The sequence below is a fragment of the Danio rerio genome, chromosome 17, assembly GCF_049306965.1.
Source record: "Danio rerio strain Tuebingen ecotype United States chromosome 17, GRCz12tu, whole genome shotgun sequence".
Lineage (NCBI taxonomy): Eukaryota > Metazoa > Chordata > Actinopteri > Cypriniformes > Danionidae > Danio > Danio rerio.
In genome coordinates this window covers 44660001-44681681 of record NC_133192.1, presented here as the reverse complement: position 1 = coordinate 44681681, position 21681 = coordinate 44660001, and the positions used below count along the sequence as shown (strand labels likewise).

At 34.0% G+C, this 21681-nt stretch overlaps 1 protein-coding gene and 1 long non-coding RNA gene across 3 annotated transcripts in view; one reads left to right on the top strand and one right to left on the bottom strand.

Moving 5' to 3' along the window:
• Positions 1-18867, bottom strand: part of mocs1 (molybdenum cofactor synthesis 1) — a 33310-nt gene extending 14443 nt beyond the window's left edge. The window contains exons 1-4 of one of the 2 annotated variants that reach the window (NM_001105660.2): positions 18567-18867; positions 13345-13483; positions 5799-5966; positions 1392-1556 (exon numbers count right to left, since the gene is read on the bottom strand). In NM_001105660.2, coding sequence (NP_001099130.2) covers positions 1392-1556; positions 5799-5966; positions 13345-13483; positions 18567-18728 — 634 coding nt within the window. In that variant the 5' untranslated portion in view covers positions 18729-18867. The remainder of the gene's footprint in view (positions 1-1391; positions 1557-5798; positions 5967-13344; positions 13484-18566) is intronic. The other variant, XM_009293238.5, reaches the window with a different exon arrangement.
• LOC141378444 (uncharacterized) overlaps positions 18577-21681 on the top strand; it is a 73718-nt gene continuing 70613 nt past the window's right edge. The window contains exon 1 of the long non-coding RNA XR_012393089.1: positions 18577-18961. This is a non-coding gene — a long non-coding RNA (uncharacterized lncRNA). The remainder of the gene's footprint in view (positions 18962-21681) is intronic.

The following is a 21681-nucleotide window of genomic DNA, read 5'->3' as shown; positions in this document are numbered from 1 at the left end:
CACATATTGTAAGGATTTTAAGGCTAGCATATTACACGCCCAATATTTAAGGTTGGACACCATTGAATATTTATTATTATCTCAAATAAATTATATAAATGATAATCTTGATTTTTGGTTTTCACCCAGAACATTAATTTTATTCCATTACTACTTGTTATATACAGTTAGGTCCATAAATCTTTGGATATCGATAAAATTCTAACAAGCTCTATACACAAACACAATGGATTTGTAATTTAAACAAACAAGATGTGCCTTAACTGCATACACTTAGCTTTAATTTGAGGGTATTTACATACAAATCAGGTGAACGGTGTAGGATTTACAACAGTTTGCATATGTGCCTCCCACTTGTTTAGGGTCCAAAAGTAATTGGACAATTTGCTTTTAAGCTGTTCCATGGCCAGGCGTGTGTTATTCCCTCATTATCCCACACACAATGAGCAGATAAAAGGTCCAGAGTTTATTTTAAGTGTGCCAGTTCCATTTAGAATCTGTTACTGTCAACTCTCAAGATGAGATGCAAAGAGCTGTCATTTTCAGTCAAGCAAGTCATTTTTAAGCAAACAAAACAAACCCATCAGATAGATAGCAAAAATATTAGGCATGGCCAAAACAACTGTTTGGAACATTCTTAAAAAGAAAGAACGCAGTGAGCTCAGCAACACTAAAAGATCCAGAAGACCATGGAAACAACTGTGGTGGATGACCAAAGAATTCTTTCCCTGGTGAAGAAACCACTCTTCACAACAGTTGGCCAGATCAAGAACACTCTACAGGAGGTAGGTGTATGTGTCTCAAAGTCAGCAATCAAGGGAAGACTACACCAGAGTAATTACAAAGGGATCACCACAAGATGTAAAACATTTGTGAGCCTCAAAAACAGGAAGGCCAGATTAGTGTTGTAAAAAAGCCTTCCCAGTGCTGAAACAACATCCTATGGACATATGAGATTAAGATCAACTTGAACTAGAGTGATGAGAAGAGTATGGCAAAGGAAAGGAACTGCTCATCATTCTAAACAGAGAAGCATGGTGGTGGTAGTGCCATGGAGTGGACATGTATGGCTGCTAACGGAACTGGTTCTCTTGTATTTATTGATGATGTGACTGCTGAAAAAGCAACAGGATGAAGTACTTTTGGACCCTTAACAAGTGGGAGGCACATGTGCAAACTGTTGCAATTCCTATAGCGTTCACCTGATTTGGATGTAAATACCCTCAAATTAAACCTGACAGTCTGCAGTTAAAGCACATCTTGTTCGTTTCATTTAAAATCCATTGTGTTGGTGTATAGAGCTAAAAATATTACAATTGTGTCCATGTCCAAATATGTATAGACCTAACTGTATATCTCTAAAACTATGCTTGCTCAACAGCATATTGTACCTTTTCGTCTAGTGATGAACTCAAATTTGGCAGGAACCAGGGTGTCTAGGCTGATGTTAAGCAGATCCACACCCGCTTTCTTTAGATCAGGCAAAATTTTGGCCAAATTCATCCCATTTGTGGTGACTGCAATGGTCTTCAGACCCTCCAACTTCCTAAGTTCCGCTTTCAGAAAAAAAAAAGAAATGATCAGGTATACAGTTTTAGTGTTTCTGACTATAACATTGTATTGTCATGCTTTGTTTTGTTTGCAGTATATTAACTTGCATAACTGCACAATGTTGGGGGTAACACATTGTAAATCACGTATTAATATTACTTTTTTAAGCAACAAGAAAAAAATGAAGAAATAATATATGAATTACTTTTTTAAAATGTAATGAGTTAATTTTTTGTTTATTGATTAGCTTTTAAAAAAATAATTTGCCGAGTTAAATTGAATGTCGACACGTTGGATCCCGCACTCGATGAGAGAATGCAGAAAGATGGCAGAGCCTTATATTTTAGCGATGGAAGAATTCTCATTATTCTGAACACATGGAAGAAAAGTAAAAGGGGGTTGTCTCAATGGACAGTGATTTTATGTTACTATAAAGACAAAAAGTATAAAAGTAGCAAACACATTGCTTTAAACTATCATTAATCTGTATATACGGCTTGTCTAGCTCTGAGTTCAGGAAAATCTCAAAACAACATTATCCAACATTTTTTTAAAAGGTAAATGAAGGTTATACAGTGCATTGTTAATTGCAGAGCTTCTATATTAAACAAAAATAGTAAGTTCTGAAAGAGATCAAGCCTCAGCAGGTAAAAAAGGAACACAAAATAACATAACACACTACTTACCATAAAAAGTAGCACAACTAGCTATTTTTTTGGGGAGGAAGTCAACATTGTAATGCATTACTTACAAAAGTAACTTGTCCCAAAACCAACAAAAAAATGTGCATTTTACATACAGCCCTAATCTTGGTTAAAATATGCATTATATGAAAATTAATTAAAGAATTGATTCCAACATGCAACGTGTAGATTTTTGACAGATCTACAAACCATTTTGAGGAATGTAAACAAAAAGCAAAGGCATTGGTCCCAGCATATTTCCTGTCCTACATTTTAAATTTTTATAACTTCCGAGAATCGAAAAAGTGCCACATTTGAAAAATAATGTTATGATAGCTGTTTTAACATTAAGTTATGATTCAATAGGCTATATGCATACATTACTTCCACGTTTGTCTAAGGCTGCGGTCAAACTTCCGGCCTGGGTGATTTTAAGCGGAAGTAAACAGTATTATGGCAGAGTCGTCAATATTTACTTGCTGTTTGCGGGAATTACGGTTGTGCAAATGATTGTCCGGATGTGCACTACAACACCACAGAGCAAACTTGAGAAAGATTTCAAGTTTTATGCATCTTCGTACCTGTGCAATTATGAAGGTAAGTTCAGCTAGCCTGTAGGCTAATATTAATACTCTTATGATCCGTCCATCAGCAGCTTTATCACGTTAGTAAAAAATATCATATGTGTAAGTAATTCTGTCCCAAAGTGTCAGGTAAAAACAGGGCAGGAAAAAGATCTCAGTGAGAGCTCATTGCTACCGATTTACGAAGAAATCGGAGTCTCCTCACCAGCTGAGAGTAGGATAGCATGAATGTGAAATTCTGTCCTGTTCATATTTTTACTGTTCTAAAGTGACCTCCACTGTTCAGTTCGGGTAATCACAGAAACACAGACGCTATCTTAGCTTGTAAGCCTGATTATTGAGAATTTATTAGGAATGAAATAATACAATGCAGATCCATCCACGACAGACAAATAGCACTGTGTTATTGCTGAAATAGTGGTGATGACAGATGCAGTGTAACAGTGTAGATGTCATGCTTTCTAGTTAGTCTATAACATTGTAATTAAATGGGAGGGTGACCCCCAAACAATAAGGTGTTATTAGGTAATTTCACATCAACAATTTGTCTATTGCAATATTTATTAGTTTTTTTTTTTTACGTTAACGAACAAATGCTTATTCATTGTGCTTGTTAACTCACAATGTAATAGCTAATGTTAACAAACATGACTTTGGATTTTTATTCATTAGTAAATTAGTTTAACTATGATTAAGTGCTGTACAAGTGTTGTTTATTATTAGTTCATGTGAGCAAATACATTAACTAATGCAACCTTATTTTAAAGTGTTACTAATGGGAGTTAGTTTTAAATTATACAAAATAATGATTTACAGTGTAGTTTAACCTGATGATATTGGTGCAGATGCAGAACACATTTTAAAAGAAGATGTTTTGAAGGAAGCTGGAAACCTGTAACCATCGACTTCCATAGTAGGAAAAAGAACTAATATAAATATCAGTGTTTGCAAGTTTCAAGCTATCTTCAAGATATCTTCTTTTGTGTTAAACAGCATAAAGAAACTCAAATAGGTTTGGAACAAGTGAAGGATGAGTAAATAGAAGTTTCAGTTTTGGGAATTGCCTTTAATGACTCTCTTTAAAAAACCCAATAATATTCTTGTTTCGTTTTCCAAGTAACTTTATGAGACTCAGAGCTAGAAAATTTGGTGTGTTACTCCATCCTGGAGAGGACATCCATTAGAAAATCCATGTCATCATCTGCTAGTTATTAGCTCCTGCTCTTCTGTTGCCGAGAGGGGGATATGCAAACATTGGGTTGCCTTGCTTTTCCAGACAGCCCAATACTCTGAAATGTGTAATGTCTGTTGTCCCACCTGCACCCAAATGGAACAGAAGTTGCATGAACCATGAACCATAGCCCAAATACCTCTCTATGCACAAGTAACAGAAGGACCAAGCTGAGAAAACAACTGATTCAATGTTATCGTTTCTGTTCATCTAAAAAAATATATTTTTTCAAAAGTAGCTTAAGAAATGTTTATGTATATTAATGTTCTTTTTTTTTCACTTTAAAGGCAATAAAAAATAAACTATATTTTTTCAAAATATTTTTTTTAACAATTTAATTTCAAACTATATACAGTGAATAATATTTAATATGATCAGTGAATAAAATAAAGGTCTTTATTCTGAATACAAAAAATTGCAATTAGAAAGTAGCTTAAGAAATGTTTATGTATATTAATGTTCTTTCTTTTTCACTTTAAAGGCAATAAAAAATAAACTATTATTTGCCATAAAAGATCCTTTCTTTAAATGTCTATATCTGGTTGGCACTCAAGCCTCGATCAGGTTACTAGACTGGAAATGTCAGCTATACTCTTGTCTTTTCTGTTTCTTTAAAATTCTCACGTTGAATATTACCAACCCACCTCTTCTGCATGACTTTATTTTTTGGAAACGTGTGGAAACTGAGGTAAGAGTTCAATTTCTGACCCTGTACGTTGCTGAACACAGCAGTAGTCGCCAGAAGTACAGTTCTCACGTCTTAGAAATTACCCTTTTAAAAGTTTAGATGTCATATTTATGTAGCCGACATAAACAAATATAAGTGGGCTATAATGGCATATAAGATTAAGACAACTATCAAAAGCGTTGTTTTAATCAGTAGCACTCCTGTTGTAGCACTGCACTGTTCGATCGGCGGAAGTTGGCCCAGGGTCTTACATTTTACCGGAAATGCATCATACACCACCGTGCATATAGCCCATTGCCTCTTGTTACAGTTATGAATTAGTCTGATAACATGCAGGAAATGTACATGGGTCAATAGCTATGTTTCCATCCAAAAATGCGAATAAACTTTGTGCAAAACTGGATTATCGCATAAAAGACGTGCGACTAAAGCAGCGTTTCCATCCAACGAGTCAAAGCGAACAAAATCATCACTTCCTGATTACCTGCCGCCAAATATTAACAGTAAAAACTGAATTTGCTGCAGTAGGAGAAGCTGCGTCAATCTTTTCTTTATTTAACAAATGACTTACGCCTGAGAAGGCAAACCTGACACGTATAGTGAACGCGCAGTGGCGTTTGAAAGTGTCAGACGCTCTTGATTCTGGAGTTCATTAATAATATAATAACAGTAATACTTAAACGGTTAGGCATTTAGGAATGACCAAAACAACATTTCGGATGTTTTATTATGTGCTCAGCCTGATGGTTTGTCCATTCACACACATTTTTATCATCACATGACCTCTTATAACAAAAATCACATGACCTTTTTTATTGCGCATGGTGGAGTTTGTGCGGTAAAAGTGTCTCCATTGTAGTTTGTGCACATCTTTTCTTATCGAATAAAAAGTTTATCCTACTCAGTTATGCGCATTTTGGCATTGCCATCAACTGTCATAGCTAATGACATCACCACATTGAAATGGTCAATATCACTATGGTGATATGAATAAAAGTTAGAAAAGTATTTACAAACAAAAGAAGTAAACGTTTCCAAAAAAAAAAAAAAGCTAAATTTACCTATTATATGTAGAATGTCTGGGCGAATTAGTGGTTCTCCCCCGGTGATTCGTATCTTGTTGACCCCTTCTTGTACAAAAAGTCTGGCTACTGTCAGCAACTCATGTGTTGTTAGGAGCTGAGATCGAGGAGTAAGTTTTACCCCATCTTGTGGCATGCAGTACTGACCTGTAAATAGAAAAATGCTCAAGTTACTGAAGTTAACCTCAGTTCTCTGAGATAGGGGAATGAGCAATACATTGAAGAAATATTGGGTAAAACTCTGGCTTTACTTGAATACTGAATCCTGATTTGTTCCCATTTTTGTAGCTGCACAGATATAATCAATAGAAATACTGCTGGATATTTTAATGGAATTATAAAGGTCACAGAAGCAAAAAGGACATCAATGTAAACCAAAACATGAGTAGGATTTAGGCCTTCTAAATTTTTGTCTAAAAGGATCAATTGATCCTTCATGGGAGTTTGATTAATAGGTGGTCTGGTCATGTCACTGTTTCTTAATATGCGTTCTTAGGCAGTGTTGCATCCTCATGTTCTCGGTTTATGTCATCATCAACTGCCAAAGTTCAGTTAAAATACTCAAGACTGCAAGAACGGAGGACGCGTGAAACTTCCCTGATGTGTTCTTGATATCAATGATGCACCGACGCAGACTTGAGCACCGAACTAGCTCTGGAAGTCCCAGAAGTCATCGGAAGTGGCTGGAGTTGGGAAGTGCAGTATTTTGTATAGGTTTATTATTAAAGTTTAGAGATATAACTTATTGACCTCAGGAGTTTCCCTAGATGAGACAGTGAATATAAACATTACCATGAAAATCTTAATAAAGGCATGAAGACATTAAAGGTGTTTATTTGCTTATATTCATATCAAAATCTGTTTTATTTGTATTGTGCAACGTATATTTGTATAAATTCTTTATGCAGAGTACATACTGTGAAAAGGGTAAAAACGATAAATCGTAAATGCTGTAATGTTTAAATAATTTTTGGTTAAAAATGCGTATGGGTCATGTGACAATCAGGAAGACCGCAGCATCTCATTTCTCACAGGACGGGTTCTCAGTTCTTGCGGCCTCCCGAGTTCGTTCTTCCGAGGTGACCTAGCAAGACCGGTCTTCACAAGAACGCAAGTCTGTTCTCTGCGTTCTTAAAACTGAGAAACAGCCACTGATGTTCTGTGCCCTTTTTCCATGTTCGCAATGATGTCTGACAGGCCTTAGGGGAAAACAGTGGTTCCTAGCCTCAGCCCTGCACATTTTGTATGTCTCTCTTATTTGACACACAAGGATGAGCTCATGGATCTCTCTGTTAACGAGCTGTTGATCTGAATCAGGTGTGTTAAGGAAGACACACAAAAAGTGCAGGGCAGCTCGAGGACTGGAACTGAGAACCAGTGTGGCAAAATAACATACATACATTAGTGATTATATGAAAAATGGTCAAAATGTGCTTGTATGGAACTTGCAACATACTTGAGACAGAAAGGCTGGGTGTTTTACTATTTCATCCTTTCATGAAACAACAAGAGTATGAAATGGACCAGTCAACGGTGCTGTTGAATGAACAACTTTGACTTGAGAAGAATGAACTATTCTTTTCTTTTACTGGACTGGGACAGCCTGCATATCTTTTGCTTATGGAGAAGTGATTTGTGACGAGGAAAAAAAAACTACCTGAGGATTTGGAAGTCTGAAGATGAGAGGTGAGATAAGCTAACTTAAACTTTATAGCCTGGAGACCCAGATAAAAAAAAAATCTTTACTGTCTTTAATAATTTCAGATGCATTATATAGTAGTTTTGTCTAGTTCAAGATGCCACCGAGTGCGCATGTTTGTAAATTATTTTAGGGAATTAATATGTAACATTTAATTATACTTAAATAATGCAAACTTCCTATCACTTTACTCAATGTTACCAACTTAGCAATTTTGTTGCTAGATTTAGCAACTTTTCATACTACCTGGCAACTTTTTTTCAAAAAGCATGTAGCAACAAATTTAGCAATTTTTAACATTCACTTGGCTACTATTAGCATTTTTTTTTTTAAATTGACTCAAAAGAACAGTGCCTGCAAGCTTCACTCAGTAGAGTAAATTACTAGCTCCGATAGTTTTTTATAAGTTTTAATTTACTGATATCTGTTAACATGTACAATTGTTTGTAATTTGGGTAGCAATAAATTCCAATAGTGCTACAATTGTTGTCACTTTCACAAATATGTTAATTTCACAAGTTAAAAAGAGTTAGTACACAAGCTGCGATTGTTTAAAAGAATGAAACGGTTCATCATCAGTGTTAAATTTAAATAATAATAAAAAATAATTATTATCAAAAAGTGTTTGTATTACTTTTACAAAAAAGTAATACTATATTTTTCATACAAATCTAAATGGACATATTTTAAATAATGTTTTTGCTAAAATACTCAGTCAATTTGAGAAAACATTATTATTTTAATTATATATTAGTATGCTAAATAAAGATGTAGTTTTGAGTTGCATTTACGCAATGATGTCATCACGCAAAGTAAAAGGTTAATAAGAACCTATTTATTGTGCATCTGGATGTAATGTTTTAATATAATTTATACAATAGTTCCGTCTGGTTCTCGAATCTGATTGGCTGATAGCCATGTGATATTCTGCAATAACATCACTCGTACAGCCTCTTTACCTTTGTGTATTACTCCGCCCTCATAGAGTGACAGCAGATCAATAAACTCACAACAGTTTGACAAATATTGCAGCTAATAGACAACATTGTGTACTTCCGAGGCTTTTTTAGTTGAGAATGTAGTTGTTTAGATTGCAATTATGCAGTTTATTTATAAGGCTAGTGCCTATTTAAAAATATTTATAACCTCTGAGAGACAGCGCATCGGCGTCCATTAGCCTAAGATGGTTGATGTTGTCTATCCACACGATGGCACCAGAATCGCATAATAAGCCCTTGCTTAAAAGATTAAAACAGCGTGATTTCTAACTGCAGCTGATCAAATCATTATTAAACTAATAAGCGATATTCTAAGTCGATCTCTCTCTTTTGTATAGATTGCAACTATGCAGTTTATTTATAAGCACAGTGCCTATTTTAATACAGTTACTTTCCTATCCCAGTTCTCAACAATGTTATTGAGACCTCAACCCCAAACACCCTCTCCTTATCGCAAACGCAACAGCAGTCTGGTAGTGATTGCACTGCTTTTTTGGGGGGTTAATTATTGTGATATCCCGATTGCAACAGAGAAATACTGTAGACTGTAACACTGTAAGAAGATATCTCTGTAATTGGATGGCATTTCATGTTAAGTTCAGCCTTAAAACCTTAATGTTAGCAAAATCAGCTGTTTTGTCATCATTTTATACATTACGCTAAAGAAAGTCATTCAAACACTCTCTCTAAAGTGACGTTGGTTAATAAGTAACAGCTTCTGCTGTTTTGATGTCAGCTGCAGATGTGAATGAATGGTGGAAGAAAGTAGTTTCTAATACAAAAGGGTTTTTAGACTACATATTATTATACTTTTCCCAGAGATGGGTTGTGGCTGGAAGGGCATCCGCTGCGTAAAAACTTGCTGGATAAGTTGGCGGTTCATTCCGCAGTGGCGACCCCGGATTAATAAAGGGACTAAGCCGACAAGAAAATGAATAAATGAATGTATGAATATTATTATACTACATACACTCGTAGCATGTGATATAGCTGTATATTAGCACTGGTGGGACGCTAAGGCAAAACAAGCCTTCCACCAGTGCTGATATACAGCCATATCGCACTGCTACTCGTGTTGTATTGCTCATATAATACACAGGGCCTCAGAGAGTAGAGACATGATGGGCTTACGCATGTCAGATACTACATAATGACGTCACTGATATGCAAATTAGCACGTTACGTCATCTGGCAACATTTAACTACTTTTCGGGCAGGCTTTAGTTACTTTTCATTAAAAATAGTAGGCAACACTGACTATACTTGAATGTTTTATTTCGAGTTACTTTCACATCCTGAATATATCCCTTGTATGCATATTGTGGATCTGTAATTTGTCCAGAAATTATTCACTATTTTCCTGAAAAGTGCACAAATTGATAGGGGAGTGCCACTGTTCATACTGAAAGCTTGTTAGACAAAAAAAAAGTGGCGCTGGGGTTCTCGAATGGTCAAGTTTTTCCACTATGATTAGTACAGTCAACAACTATTCTCAAATTGCCTTTGGATAGAGCGGTAAAACTGTAAAAGTACTACTTATATTACATTTACATTTTATAAGACACTTTTATCTGCAAGTTAAAAATTCCCTTTCTAAACAAGCAGGAATGAGCAAATTGTTTGATATTTCAGAATGTGGATCCCAATCTACCTTAGAACCTATAGCCATACACTTTGTAAAATGTATATGGCTATCGTAGTTGTAGACGATGGTAAATTAATTATTTATGAATAATTAATTTTTAACAAATTAATTATTTGTAGCCTACCATTTCAACTACTTGACCTGCATCGACTATGTTTTACCCATAACCAAATCATAAATAAATAAATATAAGTTACACACAAATTACCACCTGTCAATCACTTTTCGGGCTGGACTGCAGTGATTTGTGTCACTATAATGGCTTCGACAAACTTGGTTGGTAAAAAAGTTGCACAACCAACCAACAGTATCTGAGGTTTTAGATAAAATAACTAAGTGCGAAAGATTGAAGCAGTGTACTGACACTGTAAAAGTTACTTCATAGATTCAAAAGACAGAAGAGTCATTAGATAGAGACAATATTAATAAAATATCATGTTTAACAACTATAGTGAGGTTAGATCCAGCAGTACATCCTTGATAAACTGTGCGATGTGCACTGCTCTCTGGGGTTTTGTGCTCAAAGCACCCGCTGGCTGCCTGGAGCTCAGACGTGCACATATACTGCAGTGCATAATAAAGTGTGTGTGTGTGTGTGTGTCTGTGTGTGTGTGTGTATGGTCATGTGATGTGCGTTTTTAGAGGTATAGTGTGGAAGGAGAGCTGTTCAGAAATGCTAGATGAAACGCCAGTGTAGATGTGGATCATTTTCAATCTAAAATGCCATTTCAAAACTAAGACGTGTTAGTTTAAACAAGGCCAGTGTATATTTTTTGCAAGCGGGTTGCTGCTGCGACAGGGGCAGGGTGAGGATTGCGATGCTGGCTCAGCATCGTGATGTCTATCGGCCATCAGCGATGGATGATGCCTTCGCCTATTGACCCAACCCTATTGGGTAATCGACAGCCCAAACAAAAGGACTGTATATTGGTAGGTCATGCCTAGGCTTCGACTGCCTCATTTTACAAGCAGAATTTGTATGTTGAGATAGAGAATGTTTCCCAGGGGTCCGTTCTTCGTACGTGAATTACTCAATTAGCTAGATTTGGTTATTGACGATTTGACATGATCCAGGATCGTTTTGTCCTTCAAAACTGGTCCGAGAGTTTTTGTCAGAGCAACAGTTCTGGTAGTTCAAACCTGCTTGGGAGCAGGCTCATTTCATATAAATAGGATTAGATCGGCTAATTTCAAGCAAAGGTAATGCTAAAAGTATGTACTGAATGCTGATATTATCTTACAGTGGTAGTTATATACACTTGGGAAAATAGTAAAATAGTTAAAAAAAAAATGTGTATATATACACACAAATTTTAAATTTACTAGTAATATAATATAATAATTAGTTATATTTAATATTAAATAACTAGTAATATTTATGTTTATACATAGAATAAAAAAAAAAAAAAATATATATATATATATATATATATATATATATATATATATATATATATATATATATATATATATATGATATAAAAAAAAATATATATATATATATATATATATATATATATATATATATATATATATATATATATATATATATATATATATATATATATATATATATATATATATATATATATATATAAACGGGGTGGTTCTTCCCGGGGGGATCAAAGAGAACATTTATTAATATGGACTTTTTAGATACAAACAGGTACTATTTTAAGATACCAACCCAGCTTTACAATTCTTTTATGATCATAGATAACATGCACAATATTCAACTGTTTTTTGTTTGTTTTTTAAAGTAATATTAACATATGCAGTCATACACGTTTTGATAGCTAGTATTTCAGTGATTTGATGCTTTGCAGAAGTTGCAGACACCAATATCAAAACGCTTTTTGATGCAAAATTGATTTAATTTACTGATAAAGAAACTTAAATAGGCCTAGGCTACTAAAATAAAGAAAATCTGCTCTAAAATGTCAAACTAAATAAAAATCGCTAAATACTCTTGACACATGAAAGTGTAAGCCTGCAGCTCAAAAATAATGTGTAAAGTTATTGCGTGTCATACTTGACAAACCTTAACTGAGAATTTTGTGTATTTTTGCTCACATGGATAAATGGATATTATTCAGATTATGTCATTATACACTGCTGTGCCATCAGCCAATCATTGCATTGCTGATCATGATTTTGAGGATTGATAGATCTGTCTTTCACAACACATGCAGCGATCTCACATCAGTTCATCCAGACATTTTAATCTGATTTGGGAACTTGTTTAAAGAATGAAATTATTCAGAGATCAGTTATCAAGATTAAAAGATCCAGAATCTGCCAAATCATCTTAGATAATTTAAGCAAGGTACAAAGAACGAACCTCGGGCCTCTAGATGTGACTCAAAGAGCTATATGTTTACAAATGGCAATTCACCTAGAAATGGTGGGGAGTTTATATTTATGAGAGATAGAAAAAAAGGATTCTTTTGTCAATTAGTGAAGTTTGTTTTTTCGCCAATGGCTTGCTTTGTTTGTAACTTGTGGAGCTGCACATTGGTGGATTTGCTCTTCAGTCTTTTAACATTCAGCAGTGATATTTACATCACAATGAACTCAACTTCAACTCTGAAAACTGGAATGCAGCAGTTTCAGTTTACTAGAACTTCTATGTTAAGCTGTTTTGACACAATCTACATTGTAAAAGCGCTATAGAAATCAAGACGAATTGAATTGAATTGAATCTGGCAGTCTAAACATCATTGACTTTGAAAGTAAACAAACATGAAAAATCAGGCTACATAATTCAAGCATGCGCAAGTGAACATTTGAAAATTAACTTTATTTTGATAATTTAATAAATAATAAATTATTTCATTGAAAACATGGATTTACCAATGCCACAAAAACAGGGAAAGCAAGGGGAACACTTCAACAGCAGGTGCCAGAACTGAACTTTGTTTATCTTTGTAATTTATAAATATGTAGTTTTGCATTAATCTGTTTGATCAACTGATTTATCAAAAAAAAAAAAAAAAAAAAACACTGGTCTAACCAATAAACATTCTTCAATACTAAAACAACCACTGTAACCCAAACTGAGGAGTCAAATTACTGATTAAATTGTTAATAGTAGATTACAGGTTAGCAGTGCTTTAGTTGGACTTGTAGCATTGAGAAGGTAAGTGCCAACTCCTAGAGAAGAAAAGTGTGTGGATGACTTACAACGAAGATTACACTTTTCAGTTAAGGAAATTCTTAGGTAATTGTGTCTCCGTCCAAAAGAGTCCGTGAGAAACTGTGAGAAAGGAAGAACATCCTTCAGAACTCGTCTATGACCACCTGGAACCACGGGCTCTCTGACCTGCAGAGAACAAATAATAGACAATGTTTAGATAACAAATCAGTATAACAAAACAGCCTTTTTTTTTTTTTTTTAAAGTTGATATTTTATACAGTTCTTAATCGTTTTTGTGTGTGCTTCTGCCTTTAGTTCTTTTTTCTTTTGTACACCTTGTTGGCTAACATGGTTACCATTGTTCCCAGAAGCCTTTTCCACTGAGTAGTATGGTTCAGTTTACTACAGATCAGTCAAATCAGTCTTGTGTTTACGACAAAAAGTTGATCAATGTCATTCCCACTCGAAGAGGAAAGCTGTATGTGCTGTTCATTTGTAGGATTTTTCTGTACTCTCAAGTTTATAATTTCAATTGCAGACACATGGTAAATGCATGCAAACAGAGAGAAAGCATTGCATGGGCTCATAAACAACAATAGAGGACATACACCAGGGGGCTGTTTCATAAAAGTGGTTTAGAAAAGCAGGGATTAAGCTTAAATTGGTTCCATAACAGCAAGTTGAAAATCATTTGATCTAACTAATCTGAGTTCAGTTTAAATAATCTAGATAACCGCTTGTGAAGATTACTGTCGCGAAACCCTGAAGGTTGAGCATTGATGTATCGATTATGTTGTGTGCTACCATGGCAACTACGAGAACTGAAAGAGTTCTGAAATGAGACACAGCTCTGTTCACAGCGAGCAAGCAGCAGTTTTTAGAGTTCAAATATGTAATAATTTAAACATAATAATCAAAAACTACAGTACGGCTTGCAACAAAGCAGGAGAGTAGGCTGACAGGAAATTGCAGATTTTAAAATATAGGCCATTATTTAGGCCTATTAACGTTAAATTAAATGTTTGTAAAAATAGATTGAAATTATTCATGCACAGACAATGCTCGCTTAATGCCAAATGTTTCTGGGAAGGAAAAGTTTTAATGTTCTGCAGGCTCCCGGTAACATTCAAAATGCGCTTAACATAAGCGCACTGAGTTTAAAATAATGGCAACAAAGAAATGAGAATGCACAAGTGGCAGGATATTTAATTTGCTCCCAAAACCGCTGAAAATTTCTGCTTTCCCTTTGACACACGTGTTTCCTGCAGTGTGTGGCAAAATATCTTTATATTAAAGTGAGGCTACTGCTCGGCCCAGATCTCTCGATTATTCCACTCAGGGTTTACAGTTTTAAAGTAAATCATTAAGAAATGTAGTCTACTACTTTATATCAGTCAGTGCTTTCTTAATATTATTTTCTTCATCAAACTTTTGTCATTCATATTTAAATTGCTAAGTACAACCCTCATAGATCTCTCTTTTAAATTAATATTTTCTACTGGATGCTTCATAATAATATCTTTGTGCATATACATTTTAGATTATTCAGTATCAAAGCAAAATTTGTAACTAACCTAACAAAAAATAAACTGAAGATCAGTCCAAAAATTTATACACCTAAATTAATATGTTGGGGGAAATATTGAATAAAATTGTAATAAACGGGGAGAAAAAAAACAACAGAAACATAATCAGAAATAAAATATAGTTGAAATGTTGTAGTTTGTATTTGGATTATCTTATTTGAGTTTAAATGTATATATCATTCTATTCTTAAATATGTTTTGTATATATCCGGAAAAGAAAAATCTCACTTTCAAAGCGTGACAGCTCGCAGCACCGTCAATCACTCAGGCAGAAAAACATGACAGTCTGCTGAGTGTTTTATGGGCCGATCAGATCATAAGCAGATGATCAGCCCGGCCCAAAATGTACGTTGATACAGCGGGAAACTGCCGGGTCTGCCCCTGGCCACAACAGGAAAAAAAAAAAAAAAATGCGTTATTTGCGTAAATTTTTTTTAACGCGTTAATTATTTCAAATTAATCGCATGCGATAACGCGTTTATTTTGACAGCGCTAATATATATATATATATATATATATATATATATATATATATATATATATATATATATATATGTATATGTATATGTATATGTATATGTGTATATATATGTATATATATATATATATATATATATATATATATATATATATATATATATATATATATATATATATATGTGTGTGTGTGTGTGTGTGTGTGTGTATTTTTTTTTTTTTTACTATGAAGTGACTATAAAGTTTGAATCATTATAAAGAGGTTAAGGGATTTAAAATAGCATCAAATTACAGCAGGTGAATATAAACATTACTTTGATTGAGCTTGAAGACTTAGTCTGAGAGTTAACCTGCCCCGGACCAGGCTAGTCTCCCAGCATAAGTTGTCAGAGTAACTGAGTTTAAACTATCGTAAATTTAATTTATGAAACCGAATCCACCATTAATTAACCTGACTCACCAAAACAAGCCTGGCTTTTTCTCTTAGCTTGGTTTATGGAACAGGCCCCATATCACGATCTTGCCTCTTGGCTTGTGGCTATTTTGTCACAAGACAACAAGCTTTGCGTGAGTATGGATCACTGCTTTTTTGGCCAGTTATAGCGGTTACTGAAACGTCATATGACAGGTCGCCACACTTTAAATTTGAATACAAATTTAAGACAATGCTCCTACATACTGACATAACATTACATATGATTAAGCCATTGCAATGATCATCTATGAGAAATATGATGGCATTCGCTTACTGAAGTGATTCAAGATAATGATGGTCTGTGATCCTTCTATTGATCAGTATGTGAATGTTTCCATGCTAATAGCTCTACTGACTACAATGGCTGTGTAAAAATATTGATACAGCTATCTTTCACAATATTTCTGATAGTGTATTGATATTCTGATGCATATTCTAACCTCTACTATTGCTACATTGTTAAAAGTTTTAAGTGCATTAGTTTATAGCTGTTTCGACCCACAAGTGAGTGACCCATGCAAGTCTTTTTTGTGTTTACTGTCACTACAGGAGATAAGTGGGGCCTTGTCTGGGCTTCTGTAGGTTAACTGTCAGGTTTTTTTGGTCCAAGGTATCAAGTGGACCAAAACCCCTGACAGAAGCCATCTAGAGCTTGAGGAAAGTCATGAACGCAGGCAGAGTTTACCACAATCAGGAGATGGTCAGCAGTGATGCTTCTTTCCCATGCTTTCATTTGAGTCGAAATTATAGCCAGGGCTAGACAGAATCTGTGGGCATTTTTTGCTATTATTGCTATTTATGCAAAATTATTTGGGGGTATCGGAACTAAAAACTTTAAAAATGAAATAAAAGTAATACCTTTTAAACTTTCACTTAATGTTTACAATGCAAATCCAATTAGATCCATGTATTTGGTAAACAAAGGAAATCTCTCATATATTTACTAAAAGACAGAAAATATTACTTTATGAGCTGTATTGTAAATAAATCAAATGAACATGTTTACATTGGTCAATAATATTATTGAAATTATATTAAAAACTCAATAATTATCAATTTACACAAGTAAATAATTAGACTCAATGATGGACTAAATCTGCGGATTTCTGAGCGTGCAGGTTCCATGTGGGCCTACTTATAACCTAACCTAAAAGTGTCGTATAATGAAATTCTCAATATACCTAGACACAGCTGAATAAGAAAAGTCCGCTTTTAATACATTGAGATTACTCTGATTGTATATATAATATATATCACACACTGAAGTGAGATATCTAATGTATCTAACTGAAGTAAACCTGTTAAAAATATTTAACAAGGCAATCAATTTGTTAATTTTTTTGGACAAATGAAGTGTGATAATTTTGCACATGTTAACATCAGAGTACAAGCAGGCACTGAGCTGTCAATATCAAAGCAGAGCACATTAATATCCATGACTGTTCCAAATATGGTCAAACCAGGCTTCTAGAAAATCTTAAAATCCATTTATGGGATTTTTTTTCTTTTACTTACCTCCACATACGTACTATATCAGAAAACAATTTAACATAATGGACCAATTGCAGTATGTGGCACTTTTAACCTTAGAAATGTCCAAAGTTGCCTTTGCAATGTCTATATTTTGGTTATAAGTTTTAAAAAACAAGGCTAAGAATGCATAATCGCATTTATATAATTTTACTTCATTTAGGGCTATTGATCAGTTAATGGGATACACTTCGAAAGCAATTAAAGTGATACTTTGCCCAAAAATGAATACTCTGTCATCATTTACTTATCCTTGTTTAAAAAACCTATGTGAGTTTCATTATTCTGTTGAAAAACTGATAACCACTGACTTCAACAGGAATTTGTGGTGGCTGCCATCAACCAGCATTTTCCCAAATATCTTCTTTTGTGTTCAACAGAAAAAAAAACTAAATCAAAAAGATTGTAAACCACGTGAAGGAGAAAAATGGCGAATATTTTCATTTTTGAACTATCCTTTAAGGAGATTTCAAAGCATGCATGCTGGTTTGTCATATGTTACGGTGTGACAACCATGACTGATTTGTCTGATTTGGTACTTAAATGAAGGTCTTATGATCCCACTGATCTTGCAAAGCGTGAACCATTTATAATTTGTCACACCTTAAAACCATGCTCAGCAACCATGCTTGCATGAAGCATAAAAGAGACCTTTTGTGAATCTGATTAGTCAATATGTTACACATCACATGTAGCCTTAATATGCATAATTAAATCAGAATACCCCTAAACCATATCAATTTTAGCTATAGTAGGCATGGTTTATTATGCAGTAAATAATTGCATAAATGTGCAACCTTAAATGAGTTGTGTTCTGTTGAGCACAAAATATATTTTGCTAAATGTTGAATAGAGATAATTTAGCCATTGACTTCAGTATTATTTTCCTACAACGCATGTCAATGGTTACTGGTTTCAAACATTCTTTAAAACATCTCATTTTGTGTTAAACAGAAAAAAAAAACTACTTAAAGGTTTAGTAAACAGTTATTAATTTCCATTTATGGGTGAACTATAACTTCTAACATGTACGTTACACAATCATAACTCAAAAAATGACAAAATTGCTGTTAGATAAAAACAAATCAGACAAAAATCGGATCATGAAGTATTATCCTTGTCCCCAAAACACATGCATTAGTCTATAGCAATCACGTGACTTCAAAGCAGCAGGTGTACAGGCAAAGTCCGACACACTCACCTCCTCCAGTCTGTTTTCTTCATGAGTGACACCGGAGTACCATCGACACATTTGGTATCTCCCACATGCCTGCTGAACTGGCCTGCAGAACTTTACGCAGGCCTCTGCAGCGGTGTGCGCTCCAAAGATAATACGACTGAATGTGTTGCAGTTTAATGCCATCACAAAAGCAAATGTCTCAGTCTGTGTTGAAAGCGATACAATATCTGTCGCATTGTGACTGTTAAACTTGACAAACAGTTCGCCTGGAACATCCTCGATGATGGGTTGTGTCTATACGCGGCCAATCAGCGTCGAGGAACACCGACAGGAACTCTGGGCAATATAGTTTATGTTAGTGAACTACAAACTAAATACATCTCGGCACAACATAAACCCATAAAATAAGGAATAAGGTATTGTCACCAACAAATATAAATATTAAAGCAGGAGAGTTGTCTTTTGAAATTGTACACATAATTTGCAAAGTAAAAGAGAATTTTAGATCGTTTTGAAGATAGAAAGACAACTGTTGCGATTTTTGTGGTAGCTAAATTAGTTAAAGAATCTGTTACTCATTTGTTTTTTTCAATGTGAACGCTCAAGGCTGTCTTAGATTGATGTTTTCAGCTTAATTCCAAGGCTATTTGGAACATCAATTACAGATAATTCAATTCATCTTTATTTCTGTAGCGCTTTTACAATGTGAATTGTGTCAAAGCAGCTTAACATGGAAGTTAAAACTGTGTCAGTCCAGTTTTGAAGAGTCTGGAGTTGACTTTCAGTTTAATTTAGTTCAGTATGGTTTGATTTTTTAAAAATTAGCCTATATAACATAAAATGTAGATGATAATTTTTCTTTCTTTCAAAAACGTAGCTAAAACGTATTCTCTTATACAGCTTGAAATTGTATCAGGAAAATATCATATTCATGAAAAGAAATGGGTTAAATCTAAGCCAAATTGTAGACACCTCAATGTTTTTCTACACAATAGAAAAATAAACGTTAAAATAAATAAATAAATAAACTTATGAAGCATTATGTACATTTTATTTGGTTAATTTATTGTGTATTTAATTATTTTTATCCCTGGTATTTATGTTTGTACCGTGAATGTACATAGTTAATATACTTTTTTATTTTTTCAAAAAATTCTTTGTCTTTGTACTAGGTTTGTACATATTTGCACAATAAAAACAAATACTATACACCATGCTCAAAAACTGTGCAATGGACACATCTGTAATAAAGTAATGTTAATGATTTGACAGTGCTCAGAAGTTAATATTTTTTTTCTCTGAGAGCCAATTTGGAGTTTGAACTCACAGGATGCCATTCCGTAGGCGTCTGTACAAGCTTTATACCACAGAATGTCACTATACATGCTAAACAAGAATTTGTTTTGGTGCCTTTTTTATTGTGAAAGTAGCCCATGCTAAGTTAAATTAACCTCTTAAGGCCCAAGGTGTTTTTTTGTTTTTTGTTTTTATTTTTTACATACATTTTCTTTTATTTCTCTTTGCTATATCTCTTTGCTTTTCTTATAGTTGTGTAAATTGCTTCCTTGTCCTCATTTGTAAGTCGCTTTGGATAAAAGCGTCTGCTAAATGACTAAATGTAAATGCTATTTTGTGCTTATTGAAACCTACTTAGAATAAAACCTAAGTATCATCTTTTGATATGATGTACTTTTAGAGAAAAATAATGTCCATATAGGTGGACTCGTGGTCCGAATTTACATAGAACACTTTTTCCTGACTTTTTTAAATGCATATAAAACATTTTTTTTAAACATGTTTTGACTATCAGAGAGTAAAAACAACATTTTTTGCCCATTTTCGACAGTTAAAATTGTGTTAGGGACATTTCATATGCTGTATAACATTTGCAGGATGACACTGTATGTCTGTAACAAAATATAAAACATTAAAAGTATTTTAAATAGCCACTTAAGAGCTAAAAATGTGCTTTCCACGTATGTGGTCACTAAGCCCTAGGAGGTTAAACTTACATTGCAAGTGAAAAAATACAATAGTATTTATAGTATTTCTCAGTGGCTTTGGTGCATTTCTCACAACACTATTTACATTTGCACAACAGTTGATGCATTTCTCAAAAGAATTACTACAAACTGCAAAACCTAGTTGATAACCTGCAAAAGTGCGTCACTTGCTCAAAATGGATCCTTCCTCAAAAACTCCTTCCTCAAAAGCAAGTATTTGTCAATGCAAGTGTCAGTGTTTCATCAAGATGAAAAGTCCTGACACCATTGTTTATGAACAAGATAGACAAATGACTTTGTCATGATTCATTATGACAGTTTACTCTGTACATTTTTCCAATGTAAAAAGATTTTGGTGACAATTGCTGAAAATGCTCAAGACAGCACTATATATACTACTTGCGCAGCCATTTAAAAACTACAGTAGTTAGACATTACTGCATTTAGAGAGGTATCTGAGTACAAGACACTGAATATGTACAGTATGTTTAACATTTTTACTGCATTTGCTCTTGGCAATTCTAATTTATTCACAGCATTGTGCAAACAAATAAACACCCTTATTTACAACAAACATAAACTTCCTTTGGGTAGAGCTGTGCACAGCTGTAAACAATACTGCAGTACATATTGGAACTGAACATGCAACATACATAGGTCTATAAATCATTCATGAAATTGTTTAATTTGGAAGACATTTTCAGGGTACAAAAAAAAGATTTTAAAATTGTTAATGAAATTTACTTGACAGATTTTTTTTTGTATGTAATGACTCAAGTATTGAAATTAGAACTATTAGTTTTTATAAGGAATGACTATTCAGCATTCACAAGTTTAGTTCATTTTGGCTGACATGACATAAGCAAATGATAATGATATAAAACAGAAGAGAGTTAAATAAAAGCAATTGATGCATCATGTCCAAAAGCATTCGCAATGTGTTGGAAAGAATGAGAAACTGCTATTATGATTTGCATAGAAAAACTGTAATAATAAATGTACTGATGTGGTTTTGAACTAACCATACTACATTATATATCATAGTGAATGCTATATCAATGAATGCTACAGCATACTGTATTAATAAAGTGTAATATATACTGTAGTATATGTAGAATTTTACTACAGTGAAC